Source organism: Episyrphus balteatus, chromosome 2, assembly GCF_945859705.1.
Source record: "Episyrphus balteatus chromosome 2, idEpiBalt1.1, whole genome shotgun sequence".
In the NCBI taxonomy this organism is placed as follows: Eukaryota; Metazoa; Arthropoda; class Insecta; order Diptera; family Syrphidae; genus Episyrphus; species Episyrphus balteatus.
The window spans coordinates 5,455,990-5,478,647 of record NC_079135.1 but is presented as its reverse complement, the minus strand read 5'-3'; the positions used below and the strand labels follow the sequence as shown (position 1 = coordinate 5,478,647).

Sequence of the window (22,658 nt, the reverse complement as noted above, 5' to 3'; positions counted from 1 at the left end):
TCCGAGAAATGACATATTAAACTAATGACCTGTCAAACAGTGACAACTTTCCATTTTTCTATTTTTAAATGGAGCTTATTTTTGTTGTTGTCTTCTTTTCTTCTCTTTATATAAACTCGTCGTCATTTATATAGAAAATCACTGACCCGCTTAACTAAATTGCTTGAACATGGAACACACCTCGAGTTAGAAAGGTCATCCATTATTGATGTTGAATCGAGTTAAACTGGCGCATACCATCACCATGGGTTAAACTAATTTAATTGTCTTGAAATTTAAACAAACCCATCGCATCACATATCTAATCGCTTAAAGTTCAATTAGTTGATAGAGCGCATCAAATCAAAAGCGTGTGTATATTCGCGTGCTTCAATGTGATAATTTAATAAAAAAGAAAAAAAATCACTCGAAAGCAATCTGTGTGTGGAAAGGCGAGGCATTTATTTGTGAGCTTAGGAAAAACACGCAAATCAATTTACCAGCTGGTAGTTGCCACGCGACCAACGTGGAAGATATCTTTCTTTCATTTTTTTTAAATTATTTTAGTCTTAAGTGGTATTAAGCTATAATTTCCTGGAACTTTTGACATTTAAGGTGACAGTTTTAGTTTTAGAACAAGTAATTTGTTGCCATTAATGCATATGATGTGTAGTTTGTAATTCATCAGCGGAAGTGAATTTTTTTGCTTTGATTTCACTTTGTGCAGCCTCTTAAACTTCATTAATCCACATCCTTATTTTTATAATTAGCATTTACTTATTTCAAAAACTACCGAATCGAATTTTTAATACAGCCACATGGCAGTTATCCACAAAGATTAAAAAGATTGTTTAACAAAGTTGCTCGCTTTATAAATTTTCAAATTTTGAAAATTTAAAATAAATTTTACAGGAGAGACAAAAGAGTAGAGAAACAACAGAGTAGTTGGGGAGTAAAGTGCTTTACAAAATTTTAATTTAAGTCTATTTAGAGTTTTCGGAATGACTTCAAATTTTCTGGGTAGCTCCGCTGACATATTTTCGAAAAAATTGCATTCAAAAGTCATTTTTGAAAAAAAGTGAAGCTACGAAGTTTCCTTACAAGACCAACTATATGCAAAATTTTATGAAACAGAATTTCGAAAAGCAACATTTTGAGGAGAAACACTTAAAAAAAATAGTTTTTACAATAGCAGAATTTTAAAAACTATGTATTATAAAATATGGGAATGCATATTTCTGATCGTGTGCCATTGGCATAGTTGTTTTTATATTCAAAATTTATAAACCTGATAAAGAGCCCCGGTTTCAACACAATAAAGCTAATGACCCAAACCAACATATTACAATAATTATACATATTATCATAGGACAACTCATCATGGGCAACCCATCATAAGAAAAGCTCTCACAAGGTTCGTTTGGAACAAAATTTATTTTGAACACAATTTATTTGTTTGTTTTCTTTTTTGGTAGAGAAAACTTTTTAGTGGTTGTTGTTTTAATATTTCTTTTAAATTGTTTTTTTTTTTTTTTTTAGAGATTTATGATGGACCTTCCATAATGAATCTCGAAACTTTAAAAAAATAAATTTGTACATAAATATGATTGCATTACTTTAATACCATTTATCATATTTTGACAAGTCAGGTATCTTAAAAAATGTCTTGGTTGTGCGATGGTTAAAAGGTGGCCTCTTATATGGCGCCCTCTATAGTCAAATAAGTTAAATGAAAAATAGTTTTGTGGTTCTCCAAATACTTTATACTCAACTAACGTTGAACTGGAGCGTACTAAAATTTTATTAAATCAGACTGAAACTATTATTTTCAACTTTTAAAGGGACAAGGGGGTCGATTCCCGATCTGTGAAACTGTGAAGTGATAAAAAATTTATCATTAGTTTTCATATGAAAAATTTTTAAAGTTTGTTTTAATTTTTTAATTCTTTTAAATTTATTTTTTGAAGTTTGTTTTAATTCTTTTATAAATCTATAATCGATTTTATTATGAAAACGTGATAAAACTTATCACTTCACATTTTCACAGGTCGGGAATCGACCCCAAGGTCCATTTATATTAGTCAAGATGATTAAAATCTGAAAGGTTATTCAAGTTAAAAGTTTTAATAAATATTTTGTAAACTTTTTCATAGGTACATTGCAGTATTATTTCATCTCTTTGTCATTTACCTAACAACAATTCACATTTATTTGAAAAATCTATGAGTAAACGTAACGTGTAAGGTGCAGGAGTAGGTATTAACAAATTCCAGTTTGTAAGCAACTACCTTGGGTTTGACGGTTACAAAATTATAATTTCTAAATTTGAAGAGTTGTAATTATTCACATTCAGAATGAAAAAAACAACTGTGGGTCTTAATGCCTTTTCGAAGTAGGTGTTATTGCTACTTTTAAAAGGAAATAAAGCCTGCAGGGGATATTTCCTTTTCGTTTGGGTAATAACACCTGCAGGGGTTATTGCCGCAGGTGTTATTGCACTGCACCATTTGGTTTTTGTTTGTTTCCTAGTCGGAATAAAATTTTATTTTTTTTTTAAATTCTATTTTGGAATGAGATTGAATCATAATAAAACGAAAAGCTATTTTGAAAAACATAAAAAATTTTAAAAAAAATTATTATTCATCAAAATAAAAAAAATTAAAAACTTAACTCAAATATTAATACATACTTCGATTTTTACAAAAAAAAAGTTTTGAGGCCTTAAACAAAAGAAAAAGTTAAAGAACAAAAAGAAAAAAAAATCATTCTCATTTTGCTTTATTTAATACCTGACTAAAAAAATAAAATAAATCCTTACAATATGGACTAAAATTTCTGAATTGAATTAATTTTTATTTAAAAGTGCTATAAAATACAAATGATTTGATATGAGAATCACCAAAGATACATGTACAGACCTTTTTTGAATTGTAAACAAAGTTGGTCACTATGGTGTATACGTAACATCTTTTTTATATTTATTAATTTTTCCATTTGATTACAACATAGTTATAACAAAAATCACTCAGCCCCTTAAAATGCGCGAAACTTATAACTGCAGCTCATAAGAACGATTTCAAGCAAATATACCTGCAACCGTCTATCTGGAGAAAAAAGTTTCTAAAATACAGAATGAATTTGCAAAAATGTCATTTATTGTCTGATAAAACTTTGAAAATGATTTATCTGTTTGCTGAATGTGGACTTTAATATAGGTTCAAATTATTATATAAGCAACTTAACCTTCCGTATCTGACTAAAGCTGATTTAAAAAGTAAATCCTTCCCAAGAAACTGAGAAGAAATTTATACTTATTTCACTCAAAAATATTGTTTCAATATAAATCCATTTTGTGGAAGGCCCTCTTGAACTTTGACTCAAAACAAAAAAAAACATCATAACCAATCTGTCTAGAAAAATAACAAACCCAATTTCATTATCAAAGATCAATAACCTCTGTCCGATTTAACCCACTTCTATGTGTCAATTGCATTTGAACTCGACAAAAAAAAAAAGAAGAAAAACTCTCCCCATCAAATGTCCTATCTTCAATAGGCAATAGAACATCCGTTTTTCTGTACTTTTTTTTTATTTTTTCTATGCCAGACGTGACCAGCGCAATTTAGCCAATTCTATTTTTAACTCATTCCCTCTTTCTGAAGACCATCAAAGAGTCAGAGATTTTTTTTAAACTTCAATGGCGGATAAAAGTCATTCAAATGCCAGATAAAAGGGTAATCTTTCCGTTTGTCGTTGTCGCCGGTCGTCATCATCATCATCGTCGTAGTTGGTCGTCCGTCAGTCGTTTGTCTTTATAACAAGATACAAATGGCAAAAACCCAGAAGTGAATTAAATTGAAGAAGATTCCCCTTTGCCAGCTCTAACTCTCTATATTATAAGTGCATTCATCCGTTGATGTAGGCGATCTTTCCCAGTTGAAGATGAAAAAAAAAAAAGAAGAAGCTATCCGCAATACAGTCTCTCTCTGATGCGCGATTCTCGAGATGACCTTTTGCTTCGTTTTTTCTTGATTTTGAATTTTGCATTGCTCGCTTGCAACTAAAAAATCGTGACCATGCCTTAATTTCAAAATGACAACGACATTGTATTAAGAAGTTTTCTCTTAGGGTACTTGGCTACTTGGCCATTTTCAAATGAGAAAGTTTAACAAATCACGGATTTGAATTATTAAAACAAAAAAAAATCATTTTGTTTTCAAAGTACGTGAGCTGAGAATTAAAATTCTCCTTAAATGGTGCTTGTGACTTTTTGAAATTAATTAAAAATTCAATTTTTCTGTCGCATAATTTTTGGATTATGCTCGAAATATTGTTTCCATTTTGTTTTATGAAAGAAAAACTTCAAAATCATTCCATCTTAAATGTTATTAGCTACGCAAAGACTATAATAACTATAATGAAAACTTAGCGAACCATGCTGATTGATTTACTACGGTTCGATTAATACTTTTTCTCTGACTTTGAACAACTTTACCGCACTTAGCTTTTAGCCTTAATTGACTCCATTTCTGATGCTTGACACTTTAAGTCTCGTTAACCAAACTCTCTTTCTCTTTTGCAACACTTTCTTGCCGTAAAAAGCAGGTGTTTTGTTGTTTTTTCTTTTCTGTTAAAAGACAAGTCTGCTCAGCGTTCACTAATCCACAATATTCATCCATTTAAATTGATGATCTGTCAAATGATCAACGCGATATCAATCCAAATTGGTGGCTTTGCAACATTCCAATTCTTTAATTCTACCATTAACTGCATTTTCTTCATTTCTGCATGCAAGACATTAAGAAAATTACCCAACTATTTGCCCATCATAACCGCTCAATTGACGACGGTCTTGAAAGTGCATTTGTTTAGAAGTTGTGCATTTGTCGACGACAGTTAAGATTAAGACGGGTTACGATTTTCCACGCTCTGGCTGCAAACTGGCGGGAACTTTCTTCGGTTTAACCCTCTGTTGAGTTGCAATTGAAGCAGCAGCAACCACATCAACCATGACATTGTCATCATCATCATCTTTGCGTCTTCGTTTTCATCGACGTTTGTCGTTTTGTTTATTTATCTGTCTTATAGAATTGACTTTTTGTGGCTTATAGCCTGACTTGAGTGCGGCTTCGGCTCATGGGAAAGCAAATTAAATGGCACCACAATAGTCATCAGTTTAATGATAATGACTACTTCGACTATTACCGACGAGACGAACGAATGATTCCAATAAAAATTGAAGACTCTTTTTCTTGATCTTTTGCCTTTTCGATGTGTGTCTTCATTTATTTTCATTTATTTCTTCTTTTACAGAAATCTTATTGCAAAAAGTAAAAGCCACTCTGCCTTGCCACCGACTGGCGCGCCATCAGATTCAACAACAGCACCATCTTATACTGGTCTAGGACCACAACAATTACCATCATTAAGTGGTAGTGGTTTTGTTAAGCTACGCAATGTTGCTGGCGGCCAAAGTCTATTAAAACCATCATCTACATCGTTGTCGCAGCAGCCGCCTTCGACGTCTGGCAAAGATGATCTAGAGAAACCGAAAGCTACCACCGAATATAGCAATAATAGTAGTAGATCATATCAGCAACAGAAACAGCAAGAGACACAACAAGTATCATCAGCAGAGAAGCCATCATCATCATTATCAGAGAAGCAGCAGGAAAATCCATCATCAGCTTTACCGGATTTTTTACGTGGCGGCTTAAAACGTAGTTTAACCCAGGTTTGTACCAAAAGACAGAGAGAACTTCTTTTTTTTTATTATTAAACTTGGTCATGTGGATAGACTAATGTGGTTATTTTTGTTGGTTTTAGGTCATGGGTCCAGATCAGAGGACTATTACAATAACGAAGACCGGTTCGATTGCCGATCGATTGGCAGCATTGCAGAAAAGTGGAGAGGACGATTGGCGCAAACGTATATCGAAACATGATGAAGTCAATGAGATAAGACGTGAAAATTTGGTCAATGTAAGTTTTTGTCGATTTTATTTGATTTGTAAATTATTATTGTAGGTCAAAGCTGTTTGGTATAATTAGAAACCTTTTAAAGTAAAATAAGTTAAGAATCTTTACTTATTGAAAACAACCAGGTTCAAAATGTTTGGAAAACCAGTAATGCCAATTGGATTTTCAAACTTATTGCAAAGGTTTGACTTTAGAAAAATAAGGCTTGATAACTAATAATTTGGGGTCGAATAACGGCATACGTTCGTTAACGTAAGGTCGCTTAATGTCCCTATCTTTTTCTACTGAATAAATAGAGATAGCAATAGTCAAAACGTTAACATATGATCGTAATCGTGTGCCGTGACTCGACTCCTATCTCTCTCTCTGTTCACAAAAATTCAGTGACTGTCATTGATTTCTAGTCAAAATCTACTTAAGTTTTCATATATTTTTAATTTTTTTTTTAAATTAAATTTAATGCAAGCATTTTAAGGAAAAAAAAACATTGCTGTGCTCTAGAAGACTTACTTATAACGAACAGTGTTAAAAGGATGTCAATATGTTGTGTTAAGATGTCTTTTGCGAATATTACAGAATAGTACGTTAATATACAAGAAATATAGTCATGACGAGCCTGGAAAAAGTCAGTAATGGGCATTTGTTGATATTCAATCTCAAATTGTTCGTTTAAAACCAATCATCTAATTTGCCAATGTCTTTTTGAAAATTTAAATTTTAAGCAATCGTCCTCGAAGATCGTGCATTTAAAAAAAAAATAATCACTGTTAGGTCTTTCATTAATAAACATTAACAACAGAAAGGGTCTAAAGTGACTGCCTTGTGGTACACCAAAGTGTTTATAAATTTTGCATTTTTTTTTGCATTTTTTATAATATTGCAAAAATAACTGCTTAACAATTTAGGGAGTAAACAGTGCAATCCTAAAAAAGGAAACTTTAGGTATTTGATAAAATTCGATGACTAACCATATCAAATCTGTGACATAATATAAGTTTGAAATTAATATTCCATATTTGATTTAAAAAAAAGTTTACAAAAGAGAATCAAATTAATGACTGTATTTCTCCATTGTACAATACCATGCTGGTAAATCGATATTTGATTTTTTACCGCTTTGTAAGTTTTCCTTTTAACAGTTTCTTTAAAGATTTTAGGAATCAATTGCAGTTTGGCTAAAGACTTATTAAGCCTTATCTCGATGTCGAGCTGATCACTACTCTCTAGGGCTGTAAGAGTAACGACAAAATGAGTACCCGCATGTATACGTTACTTTTGATACTAGTACCCGCATAAATAATATCGTTACTCGTTACTTTCGTATGCTTCGTATATTTTGTATGTTTCGTTACTTTCGTTACTTTCGCATGCTTCGTATGTTTCGTACATTTCGTATATTTCATGTATTTAATATGTTTCGTATGTTTGGTATTTTAAGTATGTTTCGTACGTTGGTATAAGGGTGTAAACATTTTTTTTTTTTTTGAAAAAAAGCAAAAACAATTTGTATAATCTAAGCTACATTTTAAAGCCATAAACATTAATTTAAGTTGCGGTGTTCTCATGTTATAAGAGTTTGAAGGTAGCTATACTGATTTTTTTTTCGATTTTTGTTTAATCAAACGTGGAAAATTTTTCGACAAAACTTTGGTAGTTTTTTGTGTATATTCGTTCAGTAATCTTATCACAATTCTTTAGAGGCCTTTATTTCAAAAGTGCATCGCGCAGATCTCGGAATATTAACACTTCAATAAAACCATGTCGAACAATTTTTCAAACCTCGTTTTCTCCGTTTTTTTTTAGTTGAAAATTTTGCACTGAAAATAAACAAATTTTTTGAAAAAAAAAAAAAAAAAAAAAACAACATTGGTTGCGGCGCGGCGCCGCGTGGGTATATTTCGGCCACATAGAGAAAAAAACCAAAACGTCTCTTTTGATATTTCTGTATAATTTATTATCGATAACACAACGATACCTTGGCACTGCTGTTTTTATCGAAACAAAAGTAAACTCCAGATAATTATCTGGAGTTAGCACTCCGACTACGGTAACGATATCGATACGAAATGCTAAATGCGACAAAGTGAGTGTATCACCTCGTTTCGTATCTCATATATCGGATGATTTAGTATTGAAATTGGAATGGGGTCGTTACTCGTATGTTTCGTATCTAGTATTTTTGATTAATTCAGTACCCAGTAACGAAACGATACTGTTTAGAAAGTAACCTTGCGTTACTCGTTACTGAAGCAATTACCCGCATTTTAGTAACGAATACATACGATTTGCTACAGCTCTACTACTCTCCCACGTTATCATGCTTCATAGTAATGATTAACTTGTGTGTTTCGCTCGGAAATTGCAGCAAGCCACCCGATTTAGTATTTTAACATTTGCTTTTACCAAGAGTTTTAATTTCAAGGCTTATATTTTTTTTAGTTCGCGGGCTTATCAAAATTTGGAATTTTGTGTAATATTGCGTTTTAAACGGGTTCTAAGAGTTTCTCTTGCCATACTCAATGGGAATACCAGCTGAATCGGTTCCATGTTCTTCTTTTTTTTTTGAGATGGTGTTTTTAACGTGTAGGCTTTCCGAATCATTAACTTTTATTGATTAAATTTGTAACTCCTGCTTTAAGGCTTTTTATGCTTTTTAAACTGAATTAAATGACAAGCTTTCGCAACAAAAAAAATCACAAAATGTTGAATGTTTATACAACGTTCAAGCAATTTCATTATAATTAACTGTTTTTATTTACCCTACTAATTTTAACTAGTGATCCTCAAGTAATCGATTTTCTGAAAAAACGGTACTTTCGATTGACTTTTTCTATGCAACGAACATATTCAGGCAGACGATTGTTTTTGTCATCATAATCAAAATGACTAGGATAATTTATTATAATTTAACTTTTTATGAATCGGTAACCTCTCACGAAAAAAAATCTACTGCGAGCTCTTAAGCTAATTGATCATTATAATAAAATGCTCTCCAAAAACAATTTTTTATAACATTGCAATGGTTTTAATTTGTGCGAAATTACTGTTTCAGAAGGAAAAAATCAGTACCTAATAAAAAATTACCATGGCAGATAAGCAGACGGAATTTGGGAATCCATGTGAAATGTCATATTTAACTAGGATTTGTGTATATTTAACTAGGATTTGTGTTTCAGTTTTTTTTTTTTCTTACTAAAGTATGGTCCAGCCCCATAGTGCCATATGATCTGGAATCTTTTCACTCATTACTGAAAAATATATATTCGTTAAAAGATTCTTAATTTCTTCATGCGTGAAAATCACCAAAATGGTATGAAATAACTACCTATTATTATGAAAAAGAACTTTTCTCCTTTGTTAAAAAAGCAACATAAGAAACAACAAATGGAGGAAATTGACTTGCTATGTTCAATTGTTGTTGTGTAGAACATGAAATATGCTGCAGTATAAAAAAATTAAAAAAGATTAAAAGAAATAGCTTCATGGTTCTTGGGCCTCTTTTAATAATAATAACTTTTCTTTTCTTCCTAACATAATATAACAAAGAAAGTCTAAAAGAAAAGGTGTTAAATTAAGTCTCAATTGTGTGTAGGTATCACGTATCATCCAAAAAAAAAAAAGAAAAAATATTCTCTGAAGCAGAAAATATTAATATACCACTTGACTCGCGCATAATAATAAAAATTATTCAACTCTCATAACATAACCCTTAACAAAAAAAAAATGTTAAAAAACAAAGAAAAAATTAAATAAAAGAAGATTCAACGAACCTTGCATACATGAGGCTATTATTTTTCAATTTAAAATAATTGTTGATGGTTAAATGAAGATAAAAAACAGAATCTTTTAAGAGAACATTTCATGTATACATACTCGTATATCGTTTAATTCTTTGACACGCTTAAGAAGATGACTGTCAGTTTAAATAATGTAAATACACCTGTCTGATTTTCACCCAATTAGTTACACCTACAAATTAAAATAAATTTTATTATTATAGATTTTGAATTGAAGCCAAGTTTGTTTTTAATTTTAATTTCATTCATATAAAAACCTCAAGTTCATTCGCACGTTTTAAATTGAACGAATAAATGTCATTTGAAAAGGAAAACACAAATCTAGAATATGGTTCCTTATAGCCTGGCGTTGCAATTAAAAAAAGGTTTTATTTTTATTTGAAGAAAATTTATTATTTAAAATACTACATAAAGAAAATGAAAATAGAAAACAATTTGGTATCAACCCAAAAACAATTTTATGTGACGGAAAATTTAAAATTATAAAACTTGTTCTTTGCTGATTCACTCGGATACACTTTTGGCAATTTAATTATAGAAAAGCTCTTTTAACAAAAAAAATAATGGAACTTGAACATTTATACATTAATTTTCATCCTGTATAATGGTCGTTGAATGGCCATTGAAATCTGTTTCGTTAAGTTTTTTGTAATTTATGGCTGAAGAATAACATTCAAAAGCAAAGAAAACTTATTTGAAAAATATAGAGTATGAAACCAAAAGTGAACGAAAATTTAACGAAACTTATCAATCAACAATATTACTTTAAATGACTACTTGTTTCGTATGTTTTAGAAGATTGAGAAAATACAAGGAATTCATATGAAATGCTCAGAATGACAATCTGAGACTTTCGTTAAGTTTTCGTTTAATTTTTCTCTGAAAAAGGAAGAGCATTTACGATCACAAATCAATTAAACTGAAACAAGACATTCATATGACGTATCTAGAATGACGGTTTGAGACTTTCGTATGTTTTAGAAGATTGAGAAAATACAAGGAATTCATATGAAATGCTCAGAATGACAATCTGAGACTTTCGTTAAGTTTTCGTTTAATTTTTCTCTGAAAAAGGAAGAGCATTTACGATCACAAATCAATTAAACTGAAACAAGACATTCATATGACGTATCTAGAATGACGGTTTGAGACTTTCGTTTAGTTTTTGTTCAGTTTTGCTCTAGAAAGGGACGAGCGTTTAGTTTCCAAACCAATTAAAACTGTTTTGAGGCTTGGGTGCCAACTAAATTTACTTCTATCTGAATAATGCATAGCAAGTAAAGCTACTTATCTTTCGTTAAATAAGATTTTTAAACAACTGCAAATTCATTAAAAAATTTCTTTCAATAAATTACCAGAAAGCTGTTTTCTTCTTTTCCTATTTTTACTAGAAGCACAACTTTTTCAACTTGACTGCTTATTCTAGGCAAAATTTTGACATTTTAAACTTGACGAAGGTCAAGATTTTCCTTACGTTTTCCAATGAAAGTCAACGAAGTGGTGCATTCTGGCAGTGTAAAAAGTTAAAAAAAAAAACTTTAACCGAGCGATCAAAACTGCCTTCATGTTTTCAATTAATTTTATCTTTGCAAACTTATTTTCGTTAAGTAGCATAAATACATGAAATGAATTTTATTTTGTCCTCCAACCGCCTTATCATACACATGGATACCAAACCAATTCATATTCCAATAGGCGACCTTGAAAAAATATACCATTATTCTTCGTTAAGTTTTGTATATGCTACTAGACAGAAAGTTCATAAGTCTTTTGTCATTATAATCGATTTCCTCTTAACTATCGACGTAATTTAATAAAATCAAACAGACAAACTGTCACCTATCTTCAATAATATGCAATAGTTCATAATTCCTAACGATATCATTTCTTCCATTGCAAAACTATTTACTTCCAAATACCAGTGCCTACTTTTAGGCTTGATACAAATTGATTGTATCTCTTTTCATGATCACAATTTGAAGCTTTCACACGAACAGATTATTATCGGTATCTCATTTCTCATTTCTACTACTCGTATAGTTGCATAGCTCCCTCCAATCTGTCTGGTTGAGTTTGCTTGCTAGTGCAGCACAGCTTATAAATGCTTTCCATGACTTTTCGCTTTTGTTTGCTAATTTATTATTCTAGACTGCAGTTAAAGTAGATTTTTTATTTCGAAATCAGAACTTGAACGTGACTGAATTTGCATTTCACTAAAACTTCATAAATTTTCACCCGTCTTGGAGGTCTTGGAAAGTGACAATGTTTTTTGTTAAAATATCAACCTACTTATAACGTCTTTCCCCCCAAGTTTTCTTGGACAACAACAAAAATATCAAATAACAATTCACCTGATCCCAATCAAATGGCTTATTAAGTTAATGACCCACCAAAGTTGGCAGGAAGATAAACCGTTTATAGTGGCTGTAGGCGGTATAGCGATGATGATGTTCGTCGCTCGTTCGGCAGCTCAATTGACTTTGGCCTTCATTTTTGTTTGGCGCAAATTAATGTCTTGTTGTGCCGGGCCCGGCTTGAAATAACAAAAACAAAACAAAAAAATGCAGAGCATGAAGACTCACATGATATCTCTCTCGAAGACAAATTGATAATAATTTGTTAGACAAACGTGTTTTTTTTTATGGAAGTAGTCCAAATGGCTGGCTACTTGTGAACGACTTATTAGGAATCTTTGGCGAGACAATTAAATTCGCTGAATTGACATGAATTCCTGATCGTCGTCGTTTGCGGGAGAGAGATTTGTTTTGTTTATGATGACGATGACGGCATAACGCGTCTTCCACTTAATTTGACAAGACACTGTTTATCGTCTGTCAAACGACTGTCAATGTTTGCGAATGTAGTATCGTGTGTCGGGCATCGTAATTAGTGAGAAGTGTTGATGAGTGTATCTTTATGCGGTGATTTTTTATTATTCTTTTTTTTATTGTTAATGAATATGTATATAAACAAATTGATGAATACATTTATTAGCACGTTTTCTGTTAGTAATTGACTTTAATTGATCGCAAAAGTATTAGTATGCTTTGTAGGTTGGAGGTTTCTTAGAAATATTAAAAAATATAGTAAATATTAAGTCTTGAGAATGAGTAAATTAAATAAAACTTAATTATTGTGGAATTTTTATGGGAAAGCTTGGTTTTTCATGAATAAAGTTTGGAATTTAATTGAAATTAATGTTCTTTGGAAATATTTAAGCCGAAAATTTAATATAAATTTCATTTAATTAAAATTGAAGTTTAAACTATTTATTAGGCTCTTAAAGTGATACCTAACTACTACAAGCATTAATGGTAATAAGTAATGAACTTTGCTTCTTACGTCATATAAATATTTCACTACTTATGTAGGTGCATTTTTTGCAAAGAAAGTTCACTAGTCTTTAGTTAAAGGTCAGTAGGAAAAGGTGGCCTAAAATGGCTCCCCTAAGGGAAATGTCATATTCAAACTGAAATGCTATATACTTTTCAAAGTGTAATATATTACTCTCACATTTTTGAGCTTTGCGAGTTTAAAAATGCCAAAAAGTATTTAAATTTTTTAATTTTCAAGACGTCTACAAATTTCACTGATCAAATTTACCCGGGCAAAATGGCACACTGTCCAAATATACGTGATTTTAAATGAAAAATCGAGTCAAAGGGCTCCTTTTCCATTTTCTTGGAACAAATGGTGCTTAATCCCACCAAAATTTATGTGATTCATTCAAAACCCTGTTTCCGTTGGTTTCTCATCTCCTTACTGTAGTTTTTGGAACTTCGAATAATTTGGATGCTTTTTTCCAGATTTTGGACGGAATCAAGGACTTTCCTCAGTCCAGGGCTTCCTCTCTGTAGATCTTTTATGTTTAGCAACCATTTTCACTATAAAAAAATGAAAATGTGAAAGTCAGTATAAAATACCATGTGAAAGTAAGTATGCCATTTTACCCGAGTGCTAAGTAGGCCATTTTGACCATTTTGGGTTTTTTTAGTTTAAGTTTTATACCGAAAAATCTAAAATTGTTCTAAGCCAACTTATTACATTAAGTTATTAAGAAATACTTCATACATACGTACATATATTAACATCTTTTTCCAAAATACAATTTTTTTTATACTTTTTTTTGCATAAAATTATAACGAGTGTACTTTTTGAGGTGGTTAGAGACACTTTGACCTGTCGAATTTTAAATAATGGCTTGAAGTTGCCAGATTAACATAACAATCGCGTTCATAAAACTTTCTAATTATGTTCGATTCTACGATTTCTAGCAAGGGGGCCATCGGGCCATCTTACCGTGGGGTGCCATTTTAGGCCACTTTCTTCTATAATTTGTAACCTACTCGTAATTAAATTTCAATTGTTCACTCCTAAACCTCAGATAATTTCTTGTAAATTTCAGCTGAAACTGGTTACAGGTTATTTTCAGGCCAGCCTAGTACCTACATAAGTCTCTCACGAAAGTGACAACATTACACAGAGAAAAATATGATCCGCTAAAAACTAACAGATTGCCATATTGTTTTACCGTCCATACATTTCATAAGGAAATCTTATTAAAATCAACGATTAATAATGTTTTTTTAAGGAATTTCTTATTATTTTTATAGAGAAAATCTTATTAAAATTTGACTGAAAAGTTGATTTTTTTTCAACTTAGCACTAGAACAAAAATCGCGATCAATAATTTCATGGCAGGTTGGTTCAGGTGGTAAGGTGGGCGACTAATGATTTGAAGTCTCCAGTTCGATTCCCAGCCTGGTCATCTTTTTTTTTTATTTTTTTTGCAGATTTTAAAACAATAAGGAAAACCCGATTGTTTTAATAAGGTTTCCTTCTTGGATGAAAACCATAGAGAAATCTTATTGTTTTTGTTCTATTTTATGTGGTCTATTTTTCTCTGTGTATGTACCTATGTGTATTATTTTTAATATATGTGTTTGTTGTAGTTGAATTTTTTTAACAAACATCAGAACCATTTTTTCATGAAATTCTGCGGTGCTTGACGTGTATAGTATTAGGTTAACAAAGCTTATTTTGATGAAGAATAAATAGAAAGTTCTGACTCTTGTATTCATTCTACTCATGTTCTTCTTTTTGGCTAGATTTACCCATCAATTTTTGAGATATAATACCAAAGAAAACAAACAATAAAAGTAAAATAATCCTAGACCGGGCGCCAATTAAACGTTAATACTAACACTGAAAGGACAAGTCTAATAAACGTTGGTCTTATTTTGTATAACCTCAGTTATCTGCAAAATATGTAATACCTCCCCGGATGCCCATTAACAAAATTAAACTTTTAAAAATAATAATACTGAACGTCAAAAAAAAACCAATTCAAACTTATGAGTTAGTCCAAAGGTCAAATGACAACTATATTCCCACAAATTAAAATAAGTTCACACTTCTTCACACTGATCTGAATAACACAAAAAACCTTTGCATATTATAAAATCATGCTTTAAAAACACAAACCGCTCAACATGCTTATCTTCCAAGTGAAAGATAAAAAACTTCAAAAAATTAAACAAAAATATAATTAAAACTAAATTATAGTCTTAGTCAACGAATTTTAAACCATATTTTCTTGTATGTAGTATATTAAAAGTATAAAGATAAATTTTGGCGTTTTTTTTTTTTTTTTTGTTTAAGGATTCATATTTCTTGAATGTTTTGAAATATTTTTCTTTAAAAAACATGATAATACTATTTATTTTAAATTTTTATTTCCCAGATAAAATCAAAAGAATTTACTCGAATTTAGCAAACAGATTGTATTATGAACGTATGTATGTACTTATATCTGAGCTGATGATTATAACAGTCTCCTAATTTAGCATTAAATTAAAAATTTTTAATAATCTCATTTTCTTATCATCTTTTTCATTTCTGCTTAAGAATTTTTTAACTCTGAAAAAAAAAACCACAAATAAAAACAACTCAAATATGGTGAATCGGATATAATCAACAATGCAAATTAATAAATTAATAACAACAGAAATGTATCTCGAATAAAAAAATCCGCGTCCCTATAATTTTTGAGGTATTCTAAAAATTAAGGTTCATAAATACCAACTTTTAAAATGCACTGCTCGGGCGCCACTTTTCAAATTTTTAATTATTCATATAAGAATCCAAACTAATACTCGAGATGTACAAAACCCAATAAAAATTTAAATGAAAAAAAGATCACTAAAAAAAATGAAAAGCTTGTTCAGAGATTTAATTTAAACCTCCAAAATAATTGCTTTATATCGTTAGGTATACAAATTGTCTTCACTGAAATGAATATTTTCCAATCTCATTTTGAAGTTTTTAAACTACTTGTAGGTACATCAAAAAATACAAAATTTACATTACAAATATTAACGCTCTCAGATGTAAAATTACATTTTTTGAAGAATACAGAACGATTTGATCGATTAGTTCCGTTTCTAGTAAGTAACTTTATTACTTTTTTTTTGTTCTTGTATTTCTTCGATCCTCTACAATGAGTTGTTATTTAAAATTTTCATCACAAAAAGGAGAAAATACTATTAATCAAAAACAATTGAAATTCCATTTTCAAAAAGTAAACAAATCCATAAAGTTCAACTGTACTTTATGATCTACTGACTTCCTCATTATTTCAAATTGATTTTTTTTTTTCTGTTTACAAAACAAACATTTTTTTTTTCAAAAACAAACGGGACTAGGTGACATTTGCCTTTTGCGGGCATCAAATATAACTTAAGCTATAGACGACAGTAGTCTTTCCATATGCCACCAACAAACCATAAACATTGGTACAGGTAAACATTTTTACAAAAATGAGGAAATTAAAATAAAAACAAATCTCTCAACCATAGCGCATACCTACGTATCGCGCAAATACAAAAAAAAATAAAACTAGCATTTTTGTATCTCTTTTGCTGTTGACTATATAAATAGAAAACTGTCATCATTGTAGCGATTTGTGTGTACCTAACTGCTACCGTATGTGAGTTTGTTAATTTGTGTTGTTAGGTTTGACACTCCCGCTAAAAATGTACTGTCTGTCGAACTATCTACACACACACAAATATAAAATTTGTATTCTAAATTCATCTTTTAATTTATGTGTCACACAGAAAACCTCCACATAATCATCATAACCTCAATACGAAAAATAAAGGCAATTAAAGAGTTGGTGAACTATAATACTGAACGCCAAGTAGACCTAACTCCCATCGCTCCATTACTGATGATTAAAGTACAATCGAGTAATTTAAATGATAAAGAAAATAAATAATTAACCTAACCACACTGATAACGTCAGTGGCAGGCAGCAGTAGAGCTAACAAGTCAACCATAGTCAACGCAATATGCAGGCAAACCAGTAGTGTTGACAAATAACAACAACTTCGACAAATAAACAAATTAAAAATCGAGTCTTCCTATTAATTGACAAATGGTTAAATTGTCTATGTGCAACCACACCCCTTTTTTGTTGTTTGTACTTATTCAAATTTAGAAATACGAGATCTTGGATAAGGGTTGTTGGAAATAATTGTGATGTTAATTAGTGTTGCCAAGTGCAAAGACTATAGCACTTGCATCGAAATGTAATGTCTATAAGACTCATACTTTAGAGCGTTGAAGATTTCAAAAAGTCTGCAAAAATGATCAATTTTTGTAGGTACCTATTCTACGCGGGCGCCAATTACCTACTAAAAGCAGTTCTTTAATACCTTGAAACGAGCAACGCTTAAAACGTTTTAACAAAATGAAACAAATTAGGAAACTCCCATTTAAAAAAATACTATAATAGTGTTTATTTAAAAAAAAAGAACCCTACCCGGGCGCCAGTTGAAGAATGTATTAAAATTTAACTGACAAATGATAAAAAACAACTCGGAACAAACACAACATTTACTAAAATGTGTGCATTGGCTTCCTAAGGCACTGATAACTACTAAAAATGTTACACAATATCCTTACCAGGGCGCCATTTTACACAAAAAATGATATTTGAAACTACATGCATACATATATGAAATTTTTTTAAGAACAACATTTCTCGTTCAAGCCTAGTACGCAGCTGAAGAGAAACACAATTTTCCATACAAAATTTCGTTAACGAAATCTTGAAGGACAAATTTCGTTTTGCTTTTTGTTTTTCAGTACGCAGCTCTAGCGAAAAATTGGAGAGTTTTCACTCATTTGTCACTTACTTTTTACTGTCCTGTGCATTTTTCTTGACTCCAAGAGCAGTGTTGGTTTTTTCACTTTTAATTCATTTATTTCTTGCTTTAAAAATTATTTTCTGTTGATTTTTCTTGATTTTAAATTTTTTTATTTTGACTTTGACAGAATACTCGATGATATTTTTTCCTTAGCATTTTCGTTGTCGTCTTTGGAGACTTGAACATTTTTCGTTTCGCATCAGTAGCGTACTAGGCTTCAGCAAAGGAATAATTAAGCGAAACGAAGAAAACCAAAACAAATAAGCCCACAAAAAATCCCAACATGGGCGCCAGTTAACAAAAATCCGTTATTCATAGTTTATATAAACAAAAATTAGTTAAAAGCTTATATGCCATTCATATTTGAAGCTACAATAATCCAATCTTAGTAACTACAGAAAGACTTCATACAAGTAATAAATCAACCAACAAATCTTAACCCGGGCGCCATTTAATAAAAAGTGTTTATTAACTTACGCTTTTTTTGTTTACCTTAAACTACTTAGAAATTAATCAATAAATTAATTTAAAATATTCAAATATTTCGAAGAATAATGTACAGTCCTTGCTGGGGTGCCATTTAAAAAAAGAACATATTTAAACCTAAACAAACGCTTTGAAATCCAGAATTTTTCTTTTATTGTAGAAAAAGAAAGTAACACGAAGCTAAATAAAACTAATCAATTCTAATAAATACACAAAAAAATCCTAACTCGCTTGCCAATTTAAAAAAAAAATCAACTCTTGAAATTCTCAGGCGTCATTGTCTAAAACTTTCATAATCTAAAAAGCAAAAAGTTAGCGCACAAAATCCTATCTTAACTCAGGAAAAAAAAATAAATGAATTCCAAACAAAATAAAATCTTAATTTAATTTTTTTAAATTAATTTTAACTAATTACTTGTGCATAATGAATAAGTCAAGATCAACAACTTAATCAACTCCTGCAAAAATTCCGAAAATAATTGTTCAAATATCTTTAAAAGATTCGGGCGCCATTTAAAAAAATCAAATTTTAAAGCTAAACGAATGCTTTTGCTTCAAAGGATTTTCAAGGGAAGTAAAAAAAAAATTCTTACCCGGGCGCCACTTTTACAAAATTGTTCTTTAATCTTTAAATTTATATTTTATGTAATTCAAATCGTGTTATGAGTAAATAATCAGGTCGATAAGCTCATCAATGATGATGATACAAAATGTTGGTCTCTTTTTATTACCTCAGTTATATTCGAATTATGTATTCCTTCTCCAAACGCCTTTCTTCAAAAACTCATATTTGAAGCTAAACGAAAACCAAATCAAAAGCTTCGAATCAAGAAAGAAAAACTAACTAAAAATGAAAAAAAAAAAAAAAAAATGCGTACCCGGGCGCCAGTTAAAAAAAAAATATTTTTCAGTTTGAATATAATAAGTTCAATGATGATAACCCAAGCTTTGCTCTTTCTCGCACAAAACTTAGGTATCTGCAAAAGATAAAATCCTTCCCTGGGCGCCAGTTATCAAAAATCCATTAGAAAAAAAAAGATTTCTTTGACGTACAAAGATCAACGCTTAGTTCAAATTCCATTTATGTAAGCACTGACTTAAAGTCCAAAAAAAACCCTATTAAAGCTTATGATTCATAAAGCACTTAAACGTATGGTAAAGTATAAAGGTCGAATGACCACTCAATTTCCATAAATGTAACATAAATTTGCTTTATACTGGCAACACTTCTAGGAACTGATCTGAATTAGCTTACTTTGAACTGAATTACTCATCACAGTTTAATATAGGAGGTATATTCTCTCTCGTCGAAGCAGTCCGGCAACTTTATATACAATTTTCTACCCAAACCTTGATGAATCATTTTATAATATTTCTCTGTTGTTTTCATTGTTTTTGTTGTTTATAAATGTTTTATGACAAACATAAAGAAGGTACCTACTCACAGCTGAGAAGTCGCCAGCTCAACTTAAAAAGATATGAAATTTCAAAACAAAACAGTATAAAATGAGTAGTATAGGTACAATTTTTTGTTATTATCTTTCTTCTCAATCCGGCATTTTGAGACTCTTATTCTTGCGAGAGAAAGAATAAAAGAATGTGTACACACAAGTCAGTGTATCTATAGACTCAATAACATGCGGGAGATTCATCATCATCATCATCATGAACATCGTCATCATGATCATATCGCGCGTTTGTTCTCATCCTCATCGTCTTCTTATTCCTATACACCACAGCTGCAGCCAGCCAGCCAGCCCCATAGCCATAGCCACAGCACAAGCCACTGAAACCATGAAATTTCATGGCGCAGTACTTGTATCTGTTGGATTCGTTCGTTCGTCGTGATTCAGTTGAGTGTGATCGTTTAACCCGTTGACAACGTTTGGCTATTTTTAAATGTTGTTTCCACTTTTTCGTTGTTGTGTCTATTTTGTCGTTGTTTTATATTTTCGTCGTTTTTGATAAGAGAGAAGAAATTCCAATCGACTCTTTGTGGTGGTAATTTGTTATTCCAACCCCCTTGTGTCTCCCTGTTTCACGATATTAAAGCCCACTGATTTTTTGTACTCTCTACCACATAGACGAGTGTAGGAACCCCTTCTCTCTCGGTGTAACAAGTGGATACTCAAAAGACTCAATATACACAATTTTTTTCGCAAATGCACTGGCAGCAAGGCACCAAGCTGGACAGAGGACGGTAGCTAAGGTAGCAAGCAGAGTTACACCGGCCGCCCCGAGAGACCATACGCAACACCCGGTACGGAACTCACAGTACAGTGCTACTCTGAATGCCTTGCCTTATTCAGTGTAGATTCTGAACACGACGACGACGAACGACAACGAAACAACATAGCGCGCATAGTGGAATTATTTTTTTATTTAGTATTTTTTTTATTTGCAAACGAGATATAAAAAAAAGATAAACAAAAAGAAAAACACGAACGAGGAAATTTTTTTGCACAAAAAGCACAAAAACAAAAATTAAGAAAAAATTTCGAAATACTTGAAAAATCGGTAATATATTGGGTGATTTTGTTTTGACAGTTTTGAAATTAATACCTACTTAAAAATCAATCAATTGACAGTTCCCCAACGACCAACGATGGAGTATTTTGAATACCTTGAAGTTATTTGGGATTATTTATTGATCTTGTGGGCGTATTCCCCTTGGATAGCTTACTTTTTAGCTTTTGTTACATTAGTTCCGAAAATTTGCAAACGAACTGTCATTGGTGCGGAAAATGAATTGCGAAATGTCAAATTTCATCGTTGTTACGGTGCCGAACGGTGCTGTCATCCATTAGATGCCGACGATGATGTAGTTCGACCTCGGAAGAAAGTTCTTCGTCGATTTGCTGCCCCCAAACGTGAAGAGTCTTCTTCTACAGTTCATTCATCAGAATCGACAGCAGCGCCACCACCGCCAGTAGCTCTATTACCCACGCAACCAAATCATGTCAATCAAATTGCAAAAATGTTCGAGGGCAATGCACGCAAAGTCAACAGAGTGACGCCAATTGTAACACACGATTCTGGTTTGAATCAGCAACAATCCGACGAAGGAGCCATGACAAAGAAAACCCTAACCGGTGGTGGCGGTGATGAGTTGAAGTACGAGAAAATGACATTGCGAAACTTGGAAGAACGTTATTTCAAGCCATCGCCAATAACAACAACATCGACGACAACAATGATGATTAAACCGGAAAATATCCCAGAAAACGATGAAAATTCTGGTGACTTGTTGAATTGTCCTTTGGAGACTTCCCCGTCGTCAGCGTCGTCGGCGAATATTGTTATTCAACGACGGCGCTATCCATCGACTTCCCCATCACCCCCACCACCCAGGCAACTCTCACGACCGAACTCACTCAAAGCCAGCATAGAGAATATATTCGCTTTGGTTGGCAAGAGTGGCTTAAGTCCCACTGGAGGACCGGTTACATCGATCGAAGAAATCCTGTCACAACGTCGACTCTCCCGGCCATTGTCAGCTTATTCGATAAGTGACCTCTTGGGTGATAGTCTGCCAGATGAGAGTTATATTGAGAGCTTCTTTGGGAATCTTAATAAGTAGTTAGTAGTTGACTACCGTTAGTTTTTTTTTTTTTGAGCTGATTTGTGTGCGATCAATATTATAACTGTGCCATTAGTTTTTATTGTCAATCAATTGGATCAGAACAAAACACACAAAAACAATGGAATTATAATTCTAAGTCGGTTGTGATAAGAACAAAAAGTAGGCGATGTAAACATGGCCTTATTTTAATAGACATTTGACATGCGTAAGAATACGCATGCATTATAGTAGTTAAATGCGCCATTTTTAATTTTAATTTAATATTTTTTAAATAAGGGCTAAATAAATTGTTGTGATATTTTCCATTGTCCTTTGTTGGTTCTGTTTAGAGATAAATAATAGAAATATTTTAAGGGTGATGTCACACTGCAATACACACTCTTATCGATGTGTTTAGTTTTTTTTTGTATTATTTGCTAAATATATAACTGATTGTGCAAATCAATCAATATAAAGTGTTTATCTTTGGCAGGGAATGAAATAAATTGACAAATTGTTGAATAAAGTTATTGAAGAGTAAAAAAAAAAATTAGAAAAAAAGGGGGAGAAAGAGAAATCAGAAATAATTGACGAAAAGTGGAACTTTATTTAAATTTTTGGCAATATTTTTTTTTTTTTTTG

The 22,658-nt window shown here is 31.6% G+C and overlaps 2 protein-coding genes across 10 annotated transcripts in view; both read left to right on the top strand.

Moving 5' to 3' along the window:
* Positions 1 to 22,658, top strand: part of LOC129909888 (serine-rich adhesin for platelets) — a 408,462-nt gene that overhangs the window by 370,209 nt on the left and 15,595 nt on the right. For all 9 annotated transcript variants that reach the window (XM_055987036.1, XM_055987033.1, XM_055987034.1 and 6 more), the window contains 2 exons: positions 5,293 to 5,713; positions 5,806 to 5,961. In XM_055987036.1, the coding sequence (XP_055843011.1) occupies positions 5,293 to 5,713; positions 5,806 to 5,961 (577 nt within the window). The remainder of the gene's footprint in view (positions 1 to 5,292; positions 5,714 to 5,805; positions 5,962 to 22,658) is intronic.
* On the top strand, positions 20,924 to 22,640 carry LOC129909889 (uncharacterized). Its single transcript, XM_055987038.1, has 2 exons — positions 20,924 to 20,971; positions 21,043 to 22,640. Exon 2 carries the CDS (start codon positions 21,060 to 21,062, stop codon positions 22,032 to 22,034), a length of 975 nt encoding a protein of 324 aa, XP_055843013.1. The 5' UTR covers positions 20,924 to 20,971; positions 21,043 to 21,059; the 3' UTR covers positions 22,035 to 22,640.